Source organism: Hipposideros armiger, unplaced genomic scaffold, assembly GCF_001890085.2.
Source record: "Hipposideros armiger isolate ML-2016 unplaced genomic scaffold, ASM189008v1 scaffold_916, whole genome shotgun sequence".
NCBI lineage: Eukaryota > Metazoa > Chordata > Mammalia > Chiroptera > Hipposideridae > Hipposideros > Hipposideros armiger.
The window spans coordinates 202,297-223,308 of NW_017732266.1; the positions used below are offsets into that span (position 1 = coordinate 202,297).

Sequence of the window (21,012 nt, forward strand, 5' to 3'; positions counted from 1 at the left end):
ACCAGGGACCCTGTTGTTCAGAGCTGAAACTCTTGAGCGAGCTCTTAACCAACTGAGCCACTCGGCCGGCCCATTGAATTACTTTTTTTTTTAAGTTATGTTATGTGCATATGACATAATCATATCGTATATAATCATGATGTTTAGGCAGGCTTGGTGAGTCATTTATGTCATTATTATATAGTGTCCCCTAATGATTGTTTTGAAAATTGCAAATCTTACCAACCAAAACAGCTCTCTGTTTGAATATAGACGAGAGAAATGAAAAAGCTTTATTGAGTATGCAAATCATATTTCATGCTTGTAGTCAGTCTTCAAAAGACTAAAGCTCTTGACAAAATTTCATACAAATTTTTAAAATAACATGGAATAAAGAACAGTTAAAACTTCTCTATCTTCTAAAGATACAAGTAGATGAACTTTGTCGATATAACTCATGAAAAAATTGAATTAATTTCTGAGTGATAAGCTTATAGTTCTAGAGTTACAAGTTTCTCAACCTTTCCCATAAAGTCAAATGCCAAGCTTACTATGTTTTTAAGAATATGGTCTGATAATTGTACTTGCTTAATAGAGTCATTGTAGGGATAAAATAAGTTATCTGTAAAACTTAGAACAGTGTCAACACACAATAATCGCTGTATAAATATTGGATTAAAATCATTATGTGCCTATGGCTTCACAAATATGAGTAGCATATCTTCAATAACATGAATACAAACAATAACATTTTCATTGAAAAACACATTTGAGTGATGTGATAAAATTATTGACAAGATTATTTTAGTATTCAAGAGTACTAAGAGACCTGCTCTAAATGGTGTTACACAAGTCTTGACTTTGGCTATATTTGATGCAGTGATAGATTTACGTTTTTGTAAGCTGGTTAATTTTTTTTTTCACAAATTTGGTCAAATTATTTAAAAATTAACAGCATGGCTTTTATATATTTTTACTCCTAGAATTAATATAAATCCAGGTAATATAAATCAAATTTATAACCCCTATAAAACACAGGCTACCACAAAAAGAACTACAAGATATATTCCGTGTAATATTTCAAGTAATGTGTACTCGCATTTTAAAAACAAATGTAGGATTACAAGAAGATGGAAAGCCTTACATATCACATACAAAATATTTGTAGATAGTTCCCAGAAAAAAGCAATGATTAATAGGAAAAAGAATCTTAATTCACAAATTGATTAACGTCATTAGCTATAGGAGGGATGCCTTTTCATATGAAGCATATATTTTCTGGGTTTTTACTCTAAAGATAAGGACTTAAAAGCTTGTTAAATTTACTAAGCATCAAAATAACACATTTAACCAGTTATGATAATTAATACTATATTTACATCTGGTAAGATACATTTACATTTTTTATTTAGGTTTTCGAGCATTGTAGATTTTCAATTTCAGCATCGTATCATGCTGCTTTATTTTGTTGTGTTTTGTTTAATTGACAAAAGTTATAGTAGCAAAGTGTTTGCAGAATGGATGTTTAACTCATGATACTTGCCTTTTATTTCCATTAATTCCCAAAGTTAATAAGTAAACATGTCAATTGAATTAATTATGGTTTTAATCATTTTCCTTTAACTGTTCAACAACTCTTAAGAAGGTATCAAATTAACCCAAATTAAATTTTATGTGTGGAGTGAGTGGGAGAAGGTTAAAAGAATCATGTCTCTTGTAAAATATAGTAATTTATTAACTTAAACAATTTTCTGTAAAGCAGAAATGAGATAGCACTGTACACAGCTTAGAATGGTGAAAATCCACATTGACTACACCAAATATGGGTGAAAGGTGGAGAAACAGGAACTCTCAGACACCACTAATGGGGATACAAAATGGTACAGCCACTTTGGGCGATAGTTTGGCAGTGTCCTACAAAAATAAACAACCTTAGCATCTCATCCAATAATTAGGCTTCTTGGTAGTTACCCAGAGGAGTTGAACAGTGGTATGTGTATGTGTGTTTGTACTAGTGAATTCCCAGAATTAGAATATCTGAAACATAGTAGGTTTACATTCGTTTTATGTATAATCATAATATAATTTTTAATAAGAACACTTAAGTAAAATTCTTGTAACACAAAACAATTTACACTCATATCATTTTGACATTTAAATAGATATTTCAGTTAAAGATTAAAATTTGTTTTAATCCTCTTCGGTCTACTTTTATCTAAGATCATTTGAATTCCTTCATACACACATTTTAACAACTTACAAATTAACATAAATATAGTAGCTTCTATGTTAATTTGATTTATATAAGCAAATTAAATTAATATACTAAAGTTTTTACATATCCCTTATGCTATAAATAAAAAATGTTTTTATAAAAATATGTAAAAATGTTCTATTAGCTAACATTGACAACCTTGAGGAAAAATAGTTTCAATATGCATTCTAATAAATGGATAGCTTTTACACTAAAAACAAACATTCAAGGGTTTCAGCTTATATTGGAATTAAATTAATCAAATTTTAACTATAAATGTTAAAAGAGAAAAATGGTATTTTTATATAGTTAGACTTGAATATTTTTGCACTGAAAGAAATAGGTACTTTTTACTCATGGATGGAGGGATGTATAAAAGTAATTCAAATAGATAAAAACAAATTGGAGCCTTTGAGAAGAATGCAATAATAAGCTTAATTGATATAATCTATAATTTTTAGCACTTATGGACTCAAAAGTTATGGTTGTACGATCAGATATATAAAATGTACTTATTCTGAGTTTCATAGAGACTTGGAGAAGCACTGCCAGCCACAGGGGGGAGGGGTCATTTGAATGTCAGAGAATCTCCATCCTTTTTTAACTGTCTTTGCAGAATGACACTGAGTTAAGAATCACCACAACACCAGGGTCACTGTATTCATGGGAAGAAAGATGGTTTAGATACTACAACCTTGGGACCTCCTTTGTCTTGTTCTCAGTGCCTTGAAACATGACAGCAGAGGGGATTGTATACCGGTCTCCCAAAGCAGGAATTGAATCCATTTCTTTCCCTTAGTGACACCAATCTAGCACAGTCTGTTGATTAAGTTTTGAGAAAGGAATCCTACCAAAGCAAGCAGAGAAAAAAATTTTTTCTTACCTTCTTGCCTGATGTCATTCTTGGATGAGAATTTCAAAATTTATAAATACTGAGGGTGTCAAAAAAATGTAGACAAGTGGACACTTTGGTCAACGTTGCTCAAGCAACGTAGTTTGCGGTAATCGTTAAGTGTGTGGACGCTGATGGTAACCACTTTTTGAGCAGCCCTTGTAACTGTAGAAGTTAAACGTGACTTGTATACATATTTTGTTATCAGTATATATTGAGTTTTACAATGTTAACACAGTTTTCCCCTTTCTTAAAATGTGTGTACATTTTTGTGGCACCCTCTGTATTTGTTGATATTTATTTCTAAATATTTGTCCATCTTTATTAATGATGCTGGTTCTTTTTCTTTCACATTGAACCTTGTTAAAAGGGTAGTAAACATTTAATATTTCTGAATCCTCACTTTGTGTTTACTCCTTAACCAACTGTACTATGTATTCTGCTCCATTTATTCACTGGAATATTTTGTTAAATCACCAATTATCTTCAACTTAAGGAATCCAATGGGCATGTTTTATTGTTTCTCTTACTTTTACTCTGAAACATTTGACATTTCATCATAACTTTTTTCTTGAAAATTATTTTTCCTTTAGCTTCCTCCTCTTGAGTACTTTCTTTTAGTTTTCCTGCCACTTCTCAGATACTACTTTCTTTTTTCTTTTTTTCCATTTCAAGCTCTGCTTGCTCTATCTGCAATTTAAGCAGTGATATTGTCTGGATTTTGGTACTATATTTATCTTTCACTTTACAAATAACCATTGGGCAAACTTGCTGAATCCATATATAAGTTGATTTAGAAACTCAGTTTTGAAGATGAGAGAAGTAGGAATAAAAATAATTCTGTGTAAAATAAGTCTGCTCCTTTCTAGCTCTGTAACTTTGAACAGTTATTTAATCTGTCTGTGCCTTGGTTCATCATGTGTAAAATAGTGACAATTGTATTGTCCATCCTTTTTGGATTGTCATGAGGGTTAAGTGATTTAATATGTACAAAGCCAGGGCACATAGTAAATCTGCATTACATGTAATCTATGGTTAATAACGGATGCACCTATTTATTTGTAAAAAAAAAATCTGTAACAGATTTTTATTGAATCTATAAATTCTACAAAGTTTTACATAATTATGTAACTGTTTATTGTACATTTCTGTAGAATATGAGTTCCTTAACTGCATTGCTTTTATTTTTATTTTCATTGTATTGCCAGCAATACCTCAAAGATTGGACTTTGGAAATTTACAATTTGGAAGTAAAAGTATTAATACAGAGCATCATGATGATCACATTACTTGATTAGATCAAAATTAGTGTAGCAACCCAAATTGTATCCCCTTCCTCAAATTTAAATTGTTCAGTCAAAAGGTTCTCAACGTTTAAATTCTATTTTCCATCTGCCTCTCACCCATATGCTGATCCTCACATTGCCTGTGGTCCCAGGTCAGCAACTCTGAACTCCATCCCTCCCCCTTCCTTGGTCGTCGTATAGAAGGAGCTATAGACTTAAGGTTAAACACAGAAATCCCAGGTAGGATTATTGGAATGGTCTATTACTCTTTTTCTCCTTCTTTCAGCAAACATCTCTATCTCTATTCCTGAAACACACCCATATGCACACACATGGGCACACATATGCCTACACACAAGCACACACACACACACACACACACACACACACACACATTTGAAGGTTCCTTTTGTGTCACTTTCCCAGATACCAGAATTGTCACCTATCCTTCTAGATTTGATGACTTCTCTCTTTTGTCAGTGATTGCATTATTATTAAGAAAACATATTATTCTTTACTGAGAACAGAATATTGCAAATTTGACTTGATCTGCAGGACAAAGTTTGCATTTTGTTGTAAAAAAAGTTCTTGACAGTATTGCTAACCAATAAAATTGATGGACAACAGTCATTTCATTCTCTTTGAAAAATAAGATAGTATCTCAGCTCTCTAGCAGAGATTGTTTTCCATTTTGTCTTAAAAGAGACTGACTTCAAATATTGGTTTTCAACCCCATGTTTCTTAGACATATATGTATAAAATTCTTTAGAAATCTTTTAAAAATATAGATTCTGTCAAGTCCTGTTGTCCAAATTGATCACAATCATAAAGTTAGTTTTTTCCCTAAAAATATGTTGTAAAAAATTCTTAGATAATATAATACATACTCATGCATTTATAAATTATATGATGCACTGTATTTCCTGTAATATAGTTTATATCATATTTACTAACAGTACTATGCATTTCATGTTAATGCACTATTTATAAAGACATCATTATGGGACCATTGTAAGTAAAATCCTTTGTAAAATAATTATGTGAACATTTTAGAACAATTGCAGTTATTTTTTAAGACACTAAGTCAAACAATTATTTTCATTAACTAATGTTCCCACTGTTGTGATCGTATTCTAGGGGCGATATGGAAAATCTGCATTGCATTGTTACTTCAGCATTGCTACTTCAATAAGCTTATACTTTAGTTACAGAGATGAAATTTGCAAAGTTAAAACTTCAAGGTGCAAAATGCAAAAATATACCGTTATACACTGAATGCTCCAAAAGGAAAATAAGTGAATATCAGAAATAAAGAAAAACTTTTGGAAGACTATAAGTATGAGCTTAATGTCATTATAAATAGAATTACAGAAAACACACACACACACACACACATTCTTCAAAAAAAATCCAAATATAAAAACATAACTTCAATTAAAAATGTGCTATAGTATTAAGAGCCAGATATATATACATTTAAGTGCAAAATTCAACACAGTCTAACCCTTGGCTAGGGCAAGTCTTTTCATCTCCCTATAGCTCATGTTCAAAACCTGTGAAACTATCAATATAGGGACCTACAGTGAGGATTAATACTAAGATAGTATTTAAGCACTGGGAACAACTGAAGCTATCATGTGTTTCTATGTCCCTCATAGAACCAATGACTTTGGTATGGAAAAAACACACAGTGAATACATTATTAGATTTGATACAAATGAAAATTTTCTATCCTACCATGAAAATAGCCCATTTTTTTCTTGTATAAGTTATAAAGTATAAAATAAAACATGAAAATGATGTACAAAGTATGTCATGTGAAAGATATCAGCTTCTAAATATTAATAAAATAATGACTCCCTTTTAAAAATATTGCCTTGAAAATAACTTAGTTCTTTTGTTACAGGAGATAACTGCAAGGCCACTGAATACAGCAAGATGAAAAGCATGCTTTTAGATTTACAAAATCAAAAATATATCACACAAGAAAATGAAAACCCTAACGGTGATGACATATCTCGGAAGAAGTTGTTGGTGGATGAAATGTTTAAATATTTTGATGCCGACAGTAATGGACTTATAGATATTAATGAACTAATTCAGGTATGATTAATCATTAAATTAATAAGCTTATTTAAATGCAGTATTTATAATATATTTACATTTGTGTGAACATGTTGTCTATTAATAAAATATATATATTTAAACTATATTATTTGAGAGTGTGGAGATAAATATTTTTAAGAGTAAAATTTGACTTCTATCAGCAGTCAATTTTATATGATATTTCATGGTTTAAAAAGAGGACTTTTACAGGTTTATATACCTTAAATACCTAAAGGAATTACCAGTTCTCTATTTTATTGAATTTATAAAATGTCTCCAGATATATTCTAGAGGCTTTGTCATGTTTAATTTTCTATTAGCCAATGAAAGCTTATTTATCCAGTATTCAAGGAAACTATTGACCAGCAATTGAGCATATCTGTAATGAAATATAAATAAATTATTGAAGATGATATTAAATTACTGACATATTCCAGTATGTTTTCAATAATCAAGGATCAATTATAATATACTCCATTTTCATTTAATATTAAGTCCATGTTATTAAAATTTCATTTTTTTGAAAATTGTTACCTAAATATATATATAACTCTTGTTATTAAAGAGAATATATTAATAAACAAAAGGTCCTATGTGAACCATTTTGAAAAATAAACATATTTTTATGGTGTGTCACTGAGACAGACAGACTAGTTTAAAGGAAATTGTAATACTCAGATTAAAGAGTCTAAACTAGTTGTGGATAGTATTGGAAATGTAAAATAAAGAACATAAGATTTCTCCAAATATATGCACAGGTTTCAGGAAGTAATGTTGAAAAAAAAACCTAGGATGATGAGAAAAATGGCGATAGCGCTGAAGAATTCTGATGACTTATGCCTATAGTGTATCTTGAGGCAGATTTTGCCGCTGTGCTTAGTAGTCAATACAGTTTTTTAAAAAATTCAAAAAATCAATAATGTGTTTTCATAACATCATACCATTCATCTTTTATGGTTAATTGTATGGCTTATTTTTAAAATCTGACATTATGGAATATTGGTCTTATCATGTAATTATCTCTTTCCTTTAGAATAGTGTAACTTAGATTTGAGTCTTCATATCAAAGTGATCTTGTGAGCAAATTGGCCATAGTTCTTGATTTTCCACTTAATTAAAATATATATCATTTTCATTATCTTTTTTAGTTTAGCTTGTATTTATTGAGTTGTTATTAACTCTCAGACGTTGGGACTTATGCAATTGAATTTGGGAAACTTAGGGTAAAATTAGAAAACTGTTAAGATATCTGTGTTGTCATACACCCCATGACTTATTTTTCAAGATTGAAATGCTTCAGAATTTTATATTTATAGTATAAGAAATGACCAGTTAATTACATTTAAAATGAATTTATAATTAAGACATGCCACTTAACCTATGTGTGTCTGACATACTTGAATGAGTGTGTGTTTGGTTTTTTTCTTCTTATTTTTATAATTTTTTCAAAATTTTATTAACATATTTACACCACCATAGTCATTAGTTGCGCACAAAACATAATTTGACCAACCCTAGTTATTGCCATAGTACCTACATCTAAACCCAAAAGGAAAATTGCTATTCTTTGGAGAATGGCAGTGGCAGTATTTCCCCTATAACATGTTTCAAATTTCTGCTATGTTCAAGTTTGTATTCGTTTCCTAGGGAAGCCATACCAAAATACAGCAAATGGTGGCTAAAACAATCCCTTTCTGTCTCTCCAAGTCTAAAAATCAAGGTGTTGGCAGGGCCATGCTTTCTCTGAAGCCCCTGGGGAAAGATCCTTTCTTGCCTCTCCCGGCTTCTGGTGGTGCCAAGCGTCCCCTTGGCTTCTGGATATATCACTCCAGTCCCTGCTTCTGCAGTCACCTAGCCTTCTTTCTGTGTATCTCTCTTCACATCACCTTTCTTCTTCTTAAAAGCACACCAGTCATATCGGATAAGCATCCACCGCCCTCCAGCATGACCTCATCTTGAGATTTCTAATTATATCTCTAATGACCCTATTTCCAAAAATGGTCACATTCTTAGGTGCTGGGAGGTAAGACTTTAAAATATCGTTTGGAAGGGCACCGTTCAACCCATCATAAAATTCATCTGCTACAAAGTATAGTTTTGTTTTCTCAGTTATCTTTGATTTGAACTTGCTTTATGTCTGAAAAGTGCCATTCCAATTCACCTTAAAGTTATGGTGTGAGAGCAGACATTATCTTCAGAATTCCATTTATATCTTGTCCATCCATTATGTACATGCAAGTAAGGATCTGGGAGAAAGTCTTTGCCGACTTCCTTCTACACACATTCCACACCACATAAGTCACTCTTCCCTTCAGTGGTATTTAGTGGGAATGTTATTATCTCATTCATCAGTAATCAACTATGAAAAATAACAGAAGGTTATACCAGGTATCCTGGAAAAGATTTCATGAATTTCTAGCTATTTATAGAATAATGATTGCTTTTGACTCATGTAGGTTACAAGTGCTTTTTAAGAACTTTTATGTAAGTGTTATAACCGATAATACATATAATTTTATTCATAAACTCAGAAAGATATAATATCATAATTTAATATAAAATTTAAAAATAATTTAACTTAAAGAGGGAAAGGATCTTACTGGTGTCTGTTGATAATTTACAAGCTATCATTAGCAGGCAATAGAATAAGTATCCTAAGACGCTAGCAGTGACACGTAAAAATTAAAGAATACAATTTGGCTCTGAGGTTTTATAAGTGCAACATGGAAGCTGGCTGTACCCATTCTAGTCTTAGTCCACATAATGAATATATACCCGAGAGTTCCTCTTTCAGATTTTCAAGTAAATTAGAACCTAGAGGCCTCTCTAATTGAGAGAAAAAGACATAATAAAAAAGCAGTATATAAAGGGGATATGATCTTTAGTATCACAATTAACAACTTGCTATAGCAAGAAAATATTTATAAAATGAACCAACCACATAGAAATAGATCTCAGTAGACCCACCCTAGCTTAATAAGACTGCCTATAATTGCCGGTTAATCTTTCAGTGTAAGGCTGGTTTCTGTATGTTGAAAATATCCTACAATAAAATGCAAATGTATTACAAAGTGAAATTTTGAGCTTTTGAAAGAACGGTGTTTTATGAAGTTGATAAAATTGATATTAAAACATTAGTAGATTTGTCATTGATATTTGAGGATCTGGAAGAAACAGGTAATAACTAAAGAAGGAAAATCAACAAAGATTAAGATGGAATATGCATTTCCAAAGATCAAAAGAGAACGTTTGAAATAGCAATGAGGAATTGCTATTTTAAGGAATGAGTGGCCTTAAATTGGTGAAGTCCTAAGATGTTTTCAACAATTATCTCTTTTTTTTTTTTTATCATGACATAGTGGTTAAGGACCACTAATCACATGTCTGTTACTTACTTTCATAATCTTTGACAAGTTACTTAAACTCTCTCTGTCTTAGTTTCCTTTTTTATATATTGACAATGATAATAGTACCTACTACATGAATGTGATGTGGTATTTATATTGTTTAAACTATACAAGATTCTTAGAAACATGACTAGCACTTAGAAAGCACAATGTAATTGTTAACCACCATTACATTTTCAAATCTAACATTTGTGAGGATGCTGTGTTGAAACCAGAAATAAAGAGGGCACATATGCTTGCATTAGTGGATGAGCAATTGATCGAATATTTCCATCATGCTCAGCCTTTGCGTTTTTTTAATGCTTACAGTTGTATCGTAGTGAGAACAAATCAAATATTAGTTAGCAGTCACTATAACCCCTAAATTTATATACACATTAGTAAATATGCAAAAAGTTTGGATGCTGTTTTTTTTACAATGAAAAATTCTATGGCCAAAGAAGAGAACCAGTTTTGTTTATTCTTAAAAATTAGAAAAAAATGATAGCATGTTATTTATTTTGCTCATCTCATTTGAAGTTCTCATCTAGTTATCTCATAAAGCTAGCATGAGTGTTGTTAAATCCTGAATAGTACCCGAGAGAGAAGTAAATATTGTCATTCTGCCAACTGTGATGTTGGCAACTTCTTCATGACTTTACAGGTATAATGTTAAACTGAGGTGAACTTAAAATAAATATTATATATATTATATATATTATATATATATATATATATATAATTTTGAGATTATATATATAATACTAATATATAAATATAAATATAAATATAAATATAAATATATATATCAACATATCAAATATTTAGTTTATGCAGTGATCTCTTGCCCACCAAATTAAGTTATAAGAAATGATAAAAGCAGTATTTTGAAGAAGGGACACATATATATGTTATGAAAATAATAATATAAATTAATTGACTATATTTTACTGTTATTATGTTATTATAATCCAAGTGTGTGTCGTCCCCTTTTTACTTCTCTTTGAGTTACACACACACAGACACACACATTAATTTGCAAAAAGCAATGTGTAATTGACTGGAAATATGAAAGGGAGATAGAGCGTAGGTTTATGTCATTTACTGCACGAATCACAAATTGAAATTTAGTTTAGGTGAAATACTTCTTACACTTTTCCCTCCCTTTTACTCGGCCCACTATGTGCCTTGCATTTTGTGTACCATGGATGCCATGCCAAAGTTTATCTCTCAACTTTGATTCTTCAATTTTCTCTGGAGTTCCACATTCTTTATCATGATAAATAACATGGTTCTATTTTAGATTTTCCTCCTGAATTTGTATAACCAATGACATTTCATAGTTGCCAGCATTTACCTTTTTTAAAAAACTGATGACAAGTTATAGAATATAACAACACCAACATCAAAAACCGGTATCGATCACAGTCTTCCTTGGGGGGAAACATATATTCAGTCTCAGAAAATAGCAGAAATCCCTGGCCTCTTTCTTCTGCCATGCTTTTTATACCTTCAGAGTCAGGTGAAATCCTGTATATCACTTTCCTCAAGTGTGTATCAGGCCCACTTTCAAACTTTGTGAATTTCTGCCTTCCCAAAGGATGCGGAATTGGCTGGTAGAGTGAGATATCTATCAAATTTGTTTTTTACAGGAATAGAACAGATTATCACTGTTCCCTCTTTAAATGTCTTAACTACTGTGTGACAAAGGTAAGATTTCTGTCACATTTGACGTTATTTTGTGCATTTATGTTTTTAAATGCCTATCTTCTCTACTGAAAATGGGTAGATGGACATTTTATTTAGTTCTAGGTGGCCCTGTATCTTTTCTTGAATCTGGACCATATTGTCTGGATCCTACTCAAAATAAAGATGTAGAACTAAATAGTCACTGCCAGTGAACAACTCTGTATATTAAATTCAAAAATAAATGTTCTAGCTTTCCCTGAGGGCCACTCTGATAAGGTGTGAAAACTTGCTTGTCTGGTGTTCTCCTTTAGTTTCAGTCTCTAAATCTAAACAGGTGTCTGAGGTTTGTTTCTGCTATGTGGATCTCTCTCTTCCCTCTCTTAGGCTGTGTTCTCCAACAGTAAAAATTCAGTATTCTCTTTGGGACTATTGTGAAATCTGAGCTTGAATAACGCTAGCTGCAATGGAAATTGTTCTGGTAGCAATATGCTCCAAATTGGTTGAATTTTTCAATGATATCTCATAGTATAATAGCCCAATTCAAAAGTCTTAACAAACATGTAAATAATTTTCTTTCTTTGAAGCATGGTCACAGATTTGACCAGGGCATCCTGGTATCCCCATGAAGTGTTGTACATATGACCAGTGTGGTCAGATACAATTCCATAGTAGCACATTTGAGTCGTTGAGAACATTTATATTCCTAAAACAGACTTGAACATGTCATGCCTGAAATTAGGATTCCAGGATGACATGACATAAGGTATGAACATCTTCCGCCTGGCAGGCTGACATGTAGGAAAGGGTCACTGAGGAAGAAGGTTAATGATAATTTGTTATGTAAAGAAGCATTAAAGTCTTCTGTGTAATTTATTCAGATGGGTATTGAAGTCACTAGGAATATAGAAAGAAAAAATAAGGTGGACAGAAATACTGTGAATCAGAAACTTCATCCATTCATGAATTATGGCTTGAGAATAGGATAAGATCATGCAACTGAATGGCCTGAGATTCNAATTATGCATCTGATATTAGGGAAATTACTTAAATATCTGAAAATCCACATTAATAAGGATAGTGATTTACTTATCACATGTTAACTTTATATTAAAGCATTGAATTATATTTTATGGAATACTTGATACAAGCAAATTAATATATGTGAAATTGTTGCACATTACAGCTTTAAGGCAAGATACCAGTGTGCTCATATTTAATTAATTTGCATTTCCACTTAAATGGCAAGGCAGATTCAAGGCAGTGTGCCTCAGTTATCCTTTAAAGTTGTTCACAAGGCTAGACTATTTTTCAAAGATAACAAAAAAGCAACATTATTATTCTACATTTAGTTAAGAATTAAGTGGCTGAGATTATAATCAAATGTATGTCAAAATAATTATGAAGTCTACGTGTTTTCCACTAAACCTAACTCTGTAGTCAATGCTGTTTTGTGTGCTCAGGATGACAAGGAGAAGATATTATGGTTCACCAGGGAGGAAATTATTTGTATTATATTGTATTATATTTAATACGATCATACATGATAGAAGTGGATAAATATCATAAAGAGGCCTGCATAAGATATTGAGTGAGTTGAGAATATAACCTCTAGCTTTGGGAATCAAAGAGACTTTATGGAGATGGTAGTAATTGAATTAATTTTCAGGATGAGTGGATTTGGACTTTGGGAGGTGAACAAAAAGAATAGCATAAATAAAAACTGAAAATGCCTGACATACCAGTGTCTTTAGAGAAACTCGTCCAACTGCAATACCTGTCCCAGGTCCAAAATTTTATAAAAAAATATAATAATTACTATTACCATTTTACCAACTGATTAAGCAATCAATCTAATCTACCAAGTCCTATCCCCATCCCCATACTGTGAGAATGCATGGATTTGACTAAATAATACTTAAACTAGTACTTGAACTACGTAGCAATAACAGAAAATATTTTTAATGGTGTACCATTTATCAAGCATCAATAAGATAATTAAATTGGTTATATTTTTATAGGATTTTTACTCAAAATATAGTTATTGTTGATGGTGGAATGGAAGAGCTGGAAACTAAAAAACGAACACAAAAAAATGAACAAACCAAAAACAAGCACAGACTGAATAATGATCTCTAGCAAGATCAGTAAATAAGAACCTTGCCTAAAATACTGCTGCTTGCACCTATCATGAGGGAAAATTATACTGTTTGGGGGAATATGATTTGATGTTGCTAAGGAAGGCAAGGTAGCCAGTATATTATTCTGATAAATAAAGTTCTGTGGTTCAGAATCATCAGTAAAAAGTATTCAATAGAGAAATAGTAAAACATTGTCTGTAAAGGAACCAGGGTGTACTAGCAACTATTGAATTTGTGTAGAAAACAATCTCTAGGATTTTTTTAACTATTGGAAGGTAATATGGTAACAATTTTATGGAAATTATTTATAGTAAATGCAATATATTTAATGAATATTGTAATGATTGCATTATTAGCTCATAATTATATGTAATGGGAAAGGTCTACATGTTTAATATTATATTATATATCATAAAAATAATAGGTAATGAAAGCTCTTGCAATCAGCAATCATATTGTAAGCTTTTTTGGGGGGATAATCACAAAACTATCCCGTAACAATGAAAAATGATGTTCACTTAATCATTAAGAGAAAATAATGTTTTTCTAAGGTAATGCTGGAATTATATGGGATATTTTAATATTTCTGTGTTCTCACCCAGCGGTTTTCTAGAAGGTGTTCCATTTTCAGTGTCACATCTTTGTTTAAACAGATCATCAAGCTAAATAATGACCCTTCAGAGATAACAACACTAACTTGTACTGATTGTGTCTGCATTAGAAAGAAGGTATTTTTACTTAAATGTGAATAGAAAACATACGACCATGTCTATTTCTTTGTTTTCATCTGTTATAATTCTTTACAAATAATCCTGCTTAGGTTTTGTGAAGTTCAGTGACAGGCTTTGTATAATGACATGATTTTGGGAAGTCACTCTGTTATAAAATACTAAGGAAATACCATGAATAAAAATGTATAACAACAGTGAGAAAGCAATCCATTCAAAAATTATATATTAAGTACCTATGTGTATAAAGTGTTGTGATAGTTAAAACAACTTAAAAAGGTAGGATTTCTTTCCCTTACACATATATAATCTCAGACAGACAGTGATAAAAAAGACAGATATAGGAAGGGTAAAAACTAATCATCTTTTTACATCCATAATACATTCCTCCTTCTACTTCCTAAAAAGAAAGCCCAGAAAACTAGAAAGTTCCTAAATGAATATTAGAAGAATAGACTAAGGCTAGATGAGTTAAGAAACTTATCTTGATCCATTATTTACTGATACATACAATGATAGGCAGATTTCTTGAGTTACAGTTTATTATTTTTTCTGCCATTGTATAAAATAGAAGACAGTAAAGGGCGATTTACAAACAGGAAAAACATTAATGGTAAAAAACAGCACACCATCAACTGTTAATTATAGTATTACAGTGTTATTACAGTAGTTGTAAGATTTTCTATAAAATAGCTTTTTTCCCCCTTTCTGGATAAAATGAATTATTTTAATATATTACAATAGGCATAAGATGGTATTCTTAATTTGCCTACAGCTTTTTTGATATTATTAAAAATTTGTTTGATTTTACTAAGATATTTAAAATAAATTCTCAGCATGAGCATCAACTTTTTATATCATACATTGTTTGATGACCAAACTTAATGGGACCCAATAAATTTTAAATGAGATCAGCGACATAGCTTTGAACACTTAGAGGAAACACTAAATCCTCAGGTCAGTTCCTGAATACTCATCACTCTGGTATTTTGTTTTCTTAAATATTTTTAGTAGAGTGTGTAGATTTTTTTCAGTGAAAAGGTTTGTATAGAATTTAAAATGTGTTAATAGTGTCATTATTAACTACAAGGACCTGTATTAATTAACACAAGGACTCAGCATTTTTTATTCCAGTGAAAATTAAAATAATCTTGATTTAGTTTTATTTGCATGGACTGCTGTAGTTTTGCTTTATATCTGGAGGTAAATGCAAGTGATTTGCCATCAGACAAAATGACCATATAGGAACTGAAGTGTTTAATTTCAGAAGTGCTATTCAAATAAATGTTTGTGTTTACTTATTTTTGCAAACTCCATTACTATGATAATGTGCTATCATATGATTGTTGATTTTAGGATTTTTTAAAATTTGCATTTGGAATTTCTAGATAACCAAATTGACTACCCAGAAAAAGGATATTTGTTTCAAAAATGATTTCTATATATCTATTTCCTGAGTTAAATCACAAATTGCTTTGACTGCGATACTAAATCTTAAAATTATATGAAATGAGAAGTTTGTGTAACTCTGATAGATTCTTGAAATCCTTAAATTGATATGAATTACAGTCCCCCAAACCATATACATGTACTTTAAGATGTATATGTGTTCTCATGTTTCAGCCTCTAATGTCACACTTAAATACATTTCCATCATTCAAAATGGTCTTTATGTGTGGAAAGGATCCAAGGGGAGATGTGTTTCTACTACGCATAACATAATTAGTTTTTTGAAAGTATAATGTATCAATTGTGAGCATTTGTATTGAAACTAATTTCTTTCTTAAAAGGAATAGGTAATTTAGATTGTAACATTTGAAAATATTAAAAGAAACATAGAACAGTTATTCTAAATCACCTAACTATTCACTATTATATTCAAAATATCATCTCTATGTGAAACACATCTTAATGGAATATTGATATAATAATGACATTATAAGAAAAAGAAAATTTATTTTTCTAGGAAATCACAATTGCTATAATAAAATATTACTTACTAGAACCATCTATTAACCAGAGTGATAAAATATGAACATTATATTAACATGCATAGATATTAGACAGTTAGTATATAAAAGGCCTTTATTTGAAAAAATAGCAGAGTTAATTGACCTGAATTAAGGCTGCTGCGGTAATATAGGTTAAAGGTAGTGGGTTCAGAACTAGAGGAGCAGTGGTCATAATGTAGGGAGGTGGCCATATTTGCAAAATAACTTATAAACAGGATCATCTCGATTTGATAAGTGATTACACATGTGTAGGAGGAAGAGGGTAGTAGGATCAAGGATAATACCCAAATGTCTAGCTTGCATACCAAGGTGAACAATAATTCTATTCATTCAAACAGGGAACACAGGGAGACAAGCAAGCTTGGGACATAAATAGTTAAATTTTAGACATACTTGCATATTCACGTAGAAATATTTGTGAAGAATATTGTGGTCTACCCCTCAAGTGGACGCTCTGGGCTACGAACAGAAATATGAAGCATGTAATGAAAATCTGATGCTTTGGCAAAGAGTAGGGTACCCAGAGTGAGAATGTAAAGAGAGAAGAGATGGACAGAAGAACAGCTATAGGCAACTAAAACTAAACAACAACAACACACTTAGAGAGGTAGGAAAAAAAAAANTGAGATCATATGGTATTTGTCTTTCTCTGACTGACTAATTTCATTTAGCATAATGTTCTCTAGTTCCATCCATATTGTTGCAAATGGTACTATTTCCTATTTAATATTTTAAATGCTTGTAAACCTACCAGGTATTCAAAATAAGGCAGCAGAAAAGAAGCATTTGACTTAGAATGGCATTGGCAATGCCTGTAGTTAGACTCTGGTAGTACTGGGAATTTTCTTTCCAATACTAAATAATTCAGAATAATAATAACAGCCATGGCACTTAGAGAAAGGTGAAGCCTGTGATTGTTGTTTTAGGTACAGTTTAGGGCTACAATTAAAACCAAGTACTTTCGATTGTAGCTGGAATGATTAGTAACTAGTTCCAGGTTTAAAATAATAATAATAATAATAATAATAATAATAATAATAATAATAATAAAAACTGTTCATAATATGCACAAGACAACTGAAAAATTAAAATTTAATTTTTAAAAATGTTAAACATATCTGTAACACCTTTTCTTTACAATGACAAGGTACATTTGAAAATCTGGCATGCATGTTCAGAGAACCCCTGTGAGCCATATAGAGTGCCTTTCTACCTACCAGAGTTTTACTAATGTTATCTCTTTAATATGTCTTCTAAAAGAATTGATGTTGGCCCTATTTTATATTTTTAACATTTTCTAACCTGTTAGGCATTTTCAAAAAACTTAAAAGAGAACTTAGAAGATTTAATTATTTTCATTTAATTATTTTTAAAAACATACCTATTGCAGGATATCATCAGTTATATATGATTAAACACTTATAATTATAATACTAATTATATATTCCATCCTTTCACTTTGTTTATTTTTAAAGCACTGTTGACAATCTGTAATTATCTTATTTAATTTTTTTGGTTACATCTTCCCACATACCCTAGCTAGAATATTAACTCCATGCAGGCAGTGGAAGGGAGAGAGGGAGAAAGGAAGAGAGAAAGTAGACAAGATAGGATTCAGGCTAAGTAGTAGAGGCTCCAACCCATGTTTCATATGTGAAAGGAGCTAAAAGCTAATCCTTGGGTACTCCTACCAGAGGAGTATTTTTAGTTTCTAGAACTTAGCCTGTGATATAATCTACACATTTACCAAGTAGAGAAGTGACTATACCTACCTTTCCTCAACTTCACAAACGTGATCAACTTTCTTTAAAATAGAGGAGTCCTGAGCTCTAATTCCATTAAGACCATGTTTCTTTGACATGGTCATAATTAGTTTGGGAAAATTTGTTTGCAAAGTAAAGAGAGCGAATAGCTTGAATAGATGAGTGTTATATCTGTTCATGTATTCACATTTGCCTTTTTTTTTTTTCTGTCTCCAGCAAGGAGTGCAAAGAGAAATAAATAGAACTGGCAGATTGCACTCCTCTATCCTCCTAATCAGCCCCCCTCCCCCAGAGTCTCATCACCATCACATACCTTGAGACCATCAAAATCAATCCTATGTATATCATACCTTTTATGTGAGTCAGTATAATAATCTTGGATTTCCAAGTCATGGCACATCTCCAAAAATCTAATACCCATATATCTCTATAGCAGGGAGACACCTACTTCTGACACTTTCTATTTCTCTTTCCAGTTTTATTTATTTTTAGATAACTGATCATCAGCTGACATATTTTATGTTTAACTTGTATATGTGTTTGCCTTCCTTCACTAGAATGTAAATTTCACATGGGAAATATTTTTGTATTTCTTGCTGTTGGCTGTGTCCTGAAACTAGAACATTGTCTGACATAGGAGACAGTCAAAAATGATTCATTGAATGGATGATTAAATAAATGAATGAAAGAGAATAATAATGAGAATAGTTTACTTTGAGGAGGGACAGTTTTTATTTTCTTTTTACTTTGGGGAGGGACGGTTTTTATTTTCTTTTTAACTTTCTATTTTGGAACAAAAAATACTGTAGTACCAAAATACTGAATCACCTCTTTGTTTTTATAATTTCATATGCAACTTTGACAAGCTCTATTACATCAATGTTAAATGTTTCCTCTTGGATGTTATGTGTCTGAGCTCCCATGATGAGATACATTCTGTTGATATTTCTATCTTGTCATGTTGACTCTATCCTTTTTGGAGCCCATGTTACTTGTTACTTGATCTTTAATCAAGAAAACAAACATATAAAAAATGCCATTTATTGTAATCTTAACAAACTCACCAAAAAACTAGTCAGTTTGGGAAACATTTTCAATATTCCATAATAGACAACATGAAATTATGAGTGGCCTCTTCTTAGACTGAAGCTTTATCATAGATATTTCAATGACAATGTACTCAGCGACTGGTCCTGTCATGAATCACTAGTTCAGAAGTAACATGTACGAATGTTTTGAGAAGCCTAATTGGGAAGTTTGTGAAACAAGTGTCAGACATAAAAGCGAAAGCTCAGTTAAGTACCAAAGCCCTACAAGTTTGCATCCCCTGCGCTAAAAAAATGCTTAATGTATCACTGTGCACTGGGGAAGGAAATCTACTCATATGCGAATTTTCTATTATACTTTCCCTGACAGTCAAACCCTCAACACTTTAAGGCTGTCAAAACTCTGGCTATCTAAAGCAATTCTTTCCATGCTGTTGAAAGCTCATGGGAAAGTATTTCCCCACTTTGGGACACTCCAGACTATGGCAATGTCCCATCAGGAAACTTACAGGAGAGAAAAAGTTACGAGGAAGCATGTTTGAAGTAGGCTGTGTCATTGACCAAAAATGAAATACATGAGGAAAACATATATTTGAAGCATTGACTAATGAGGCAATGAGTCACCCCTCTCCTGTACATGCACATGGCCCAGTATAGATCACAGGCTCTTTTAAAAACGTCACTATCCAGACCATGAGCTTTTCTTGGTTGCTTTCAGGAAACGGTATGCCCAGCTTAAGTTTTATAATCATGATCCACTGAAGATCAAACTAGTCTTATGCCAGAGCCAGCATTTAATAAAAAGAGAGAAGTTTGTTCTCTTGGTCTCATACAGGATTTAATTTGAGTAAAATATTAGAACAGGAAGAAATATGACAAAATGATGACAGCTTCCCCCCCACAACTTTCTTTTCCATCATTATCTCATTACAAAAAGTTATGAAACTAGAAGTCACTGCAAATGTTATTGAAATAACTGACCAAAGCCTGGTTTTACTGCATCTTAAAATTGCTACAATGTTAACATTACAGATTTTAGGAAGAGCATAGTGAGGTAAGATCAAATACAGCCTCCTCTCCCACCCAGGAAAAGCCATTTTCCATGATCTAACAAATAACAGATGGAGAATGACTGAGAACTCTGTTGCTTTCTAAGCAGAAAAGCAGTATTTATTTTCTCATTAGGCTTATAGCAGAGATGGCTTCAGCCTTTAGGTAGTTTTCTTAACCTCTCCAGGTGGATGGTCCTCAAGTGTAGGGCTTAATTCTCCCTATCAACAATATGCACCAGTTAAAACAGATAAATGTTTTGCTTCCCTCCTGACAAGCAAGAAATAGCTTAACTAATGAAATTTGAATACAATATAAAAGAATAGAGAACCCACTTTATTGCGGAAGTTATGTTAGCAGTGCATATGCTATCTTTGCATATCACCACTCCAGTGACTAAGGATCGGGCTGGAGCTTCTAGTGACTCAAATGTAAGCTCTATCCTCAGAGTTGTCTCAACAGCTCATCCACACTTGGGCAAAACTGAACTTTTAACTTAGACATGTGCCAAGAAGCATTAAAAACAGAGCTCAAAAGCATCTGAGAACCTTTAGAAATTGGAATCGCCAATGTGCCATTGATATAACAAAGATAGTCTGAAACATATTGCTTACCAAAAGAAGCAATCATGCATCGTGAATGTACAACCATAATGAGCACGAGCTGGTGTGGAAATCGGCAGC

The 21,012-nt window shown here is 31.8% G+C and overlaps 1 protein-coding gene across 1 annotated transcript in view; it reads left to right on the forward strand.

The window, feature by feature from the left end:
* FSTL5 (follistatin like 5) overlaps window positions 1-21,012 on the forward strand; it is a 427,469-nt gene that overhangs the window by 114,220 nt on the left and 292,237 nt on the right. Inside the window, exon 2 of the mRNA XM_019630458.1 lies at window positions 6,318-6,514. Within this exon, the coding sequence (XP_019486003.1) occupies window positions 6,318-6,514 (197 nt within the window). The remainder of the gene's footprint in view (window positions 1-6,317; window positions 6,515-21,012) is intronic.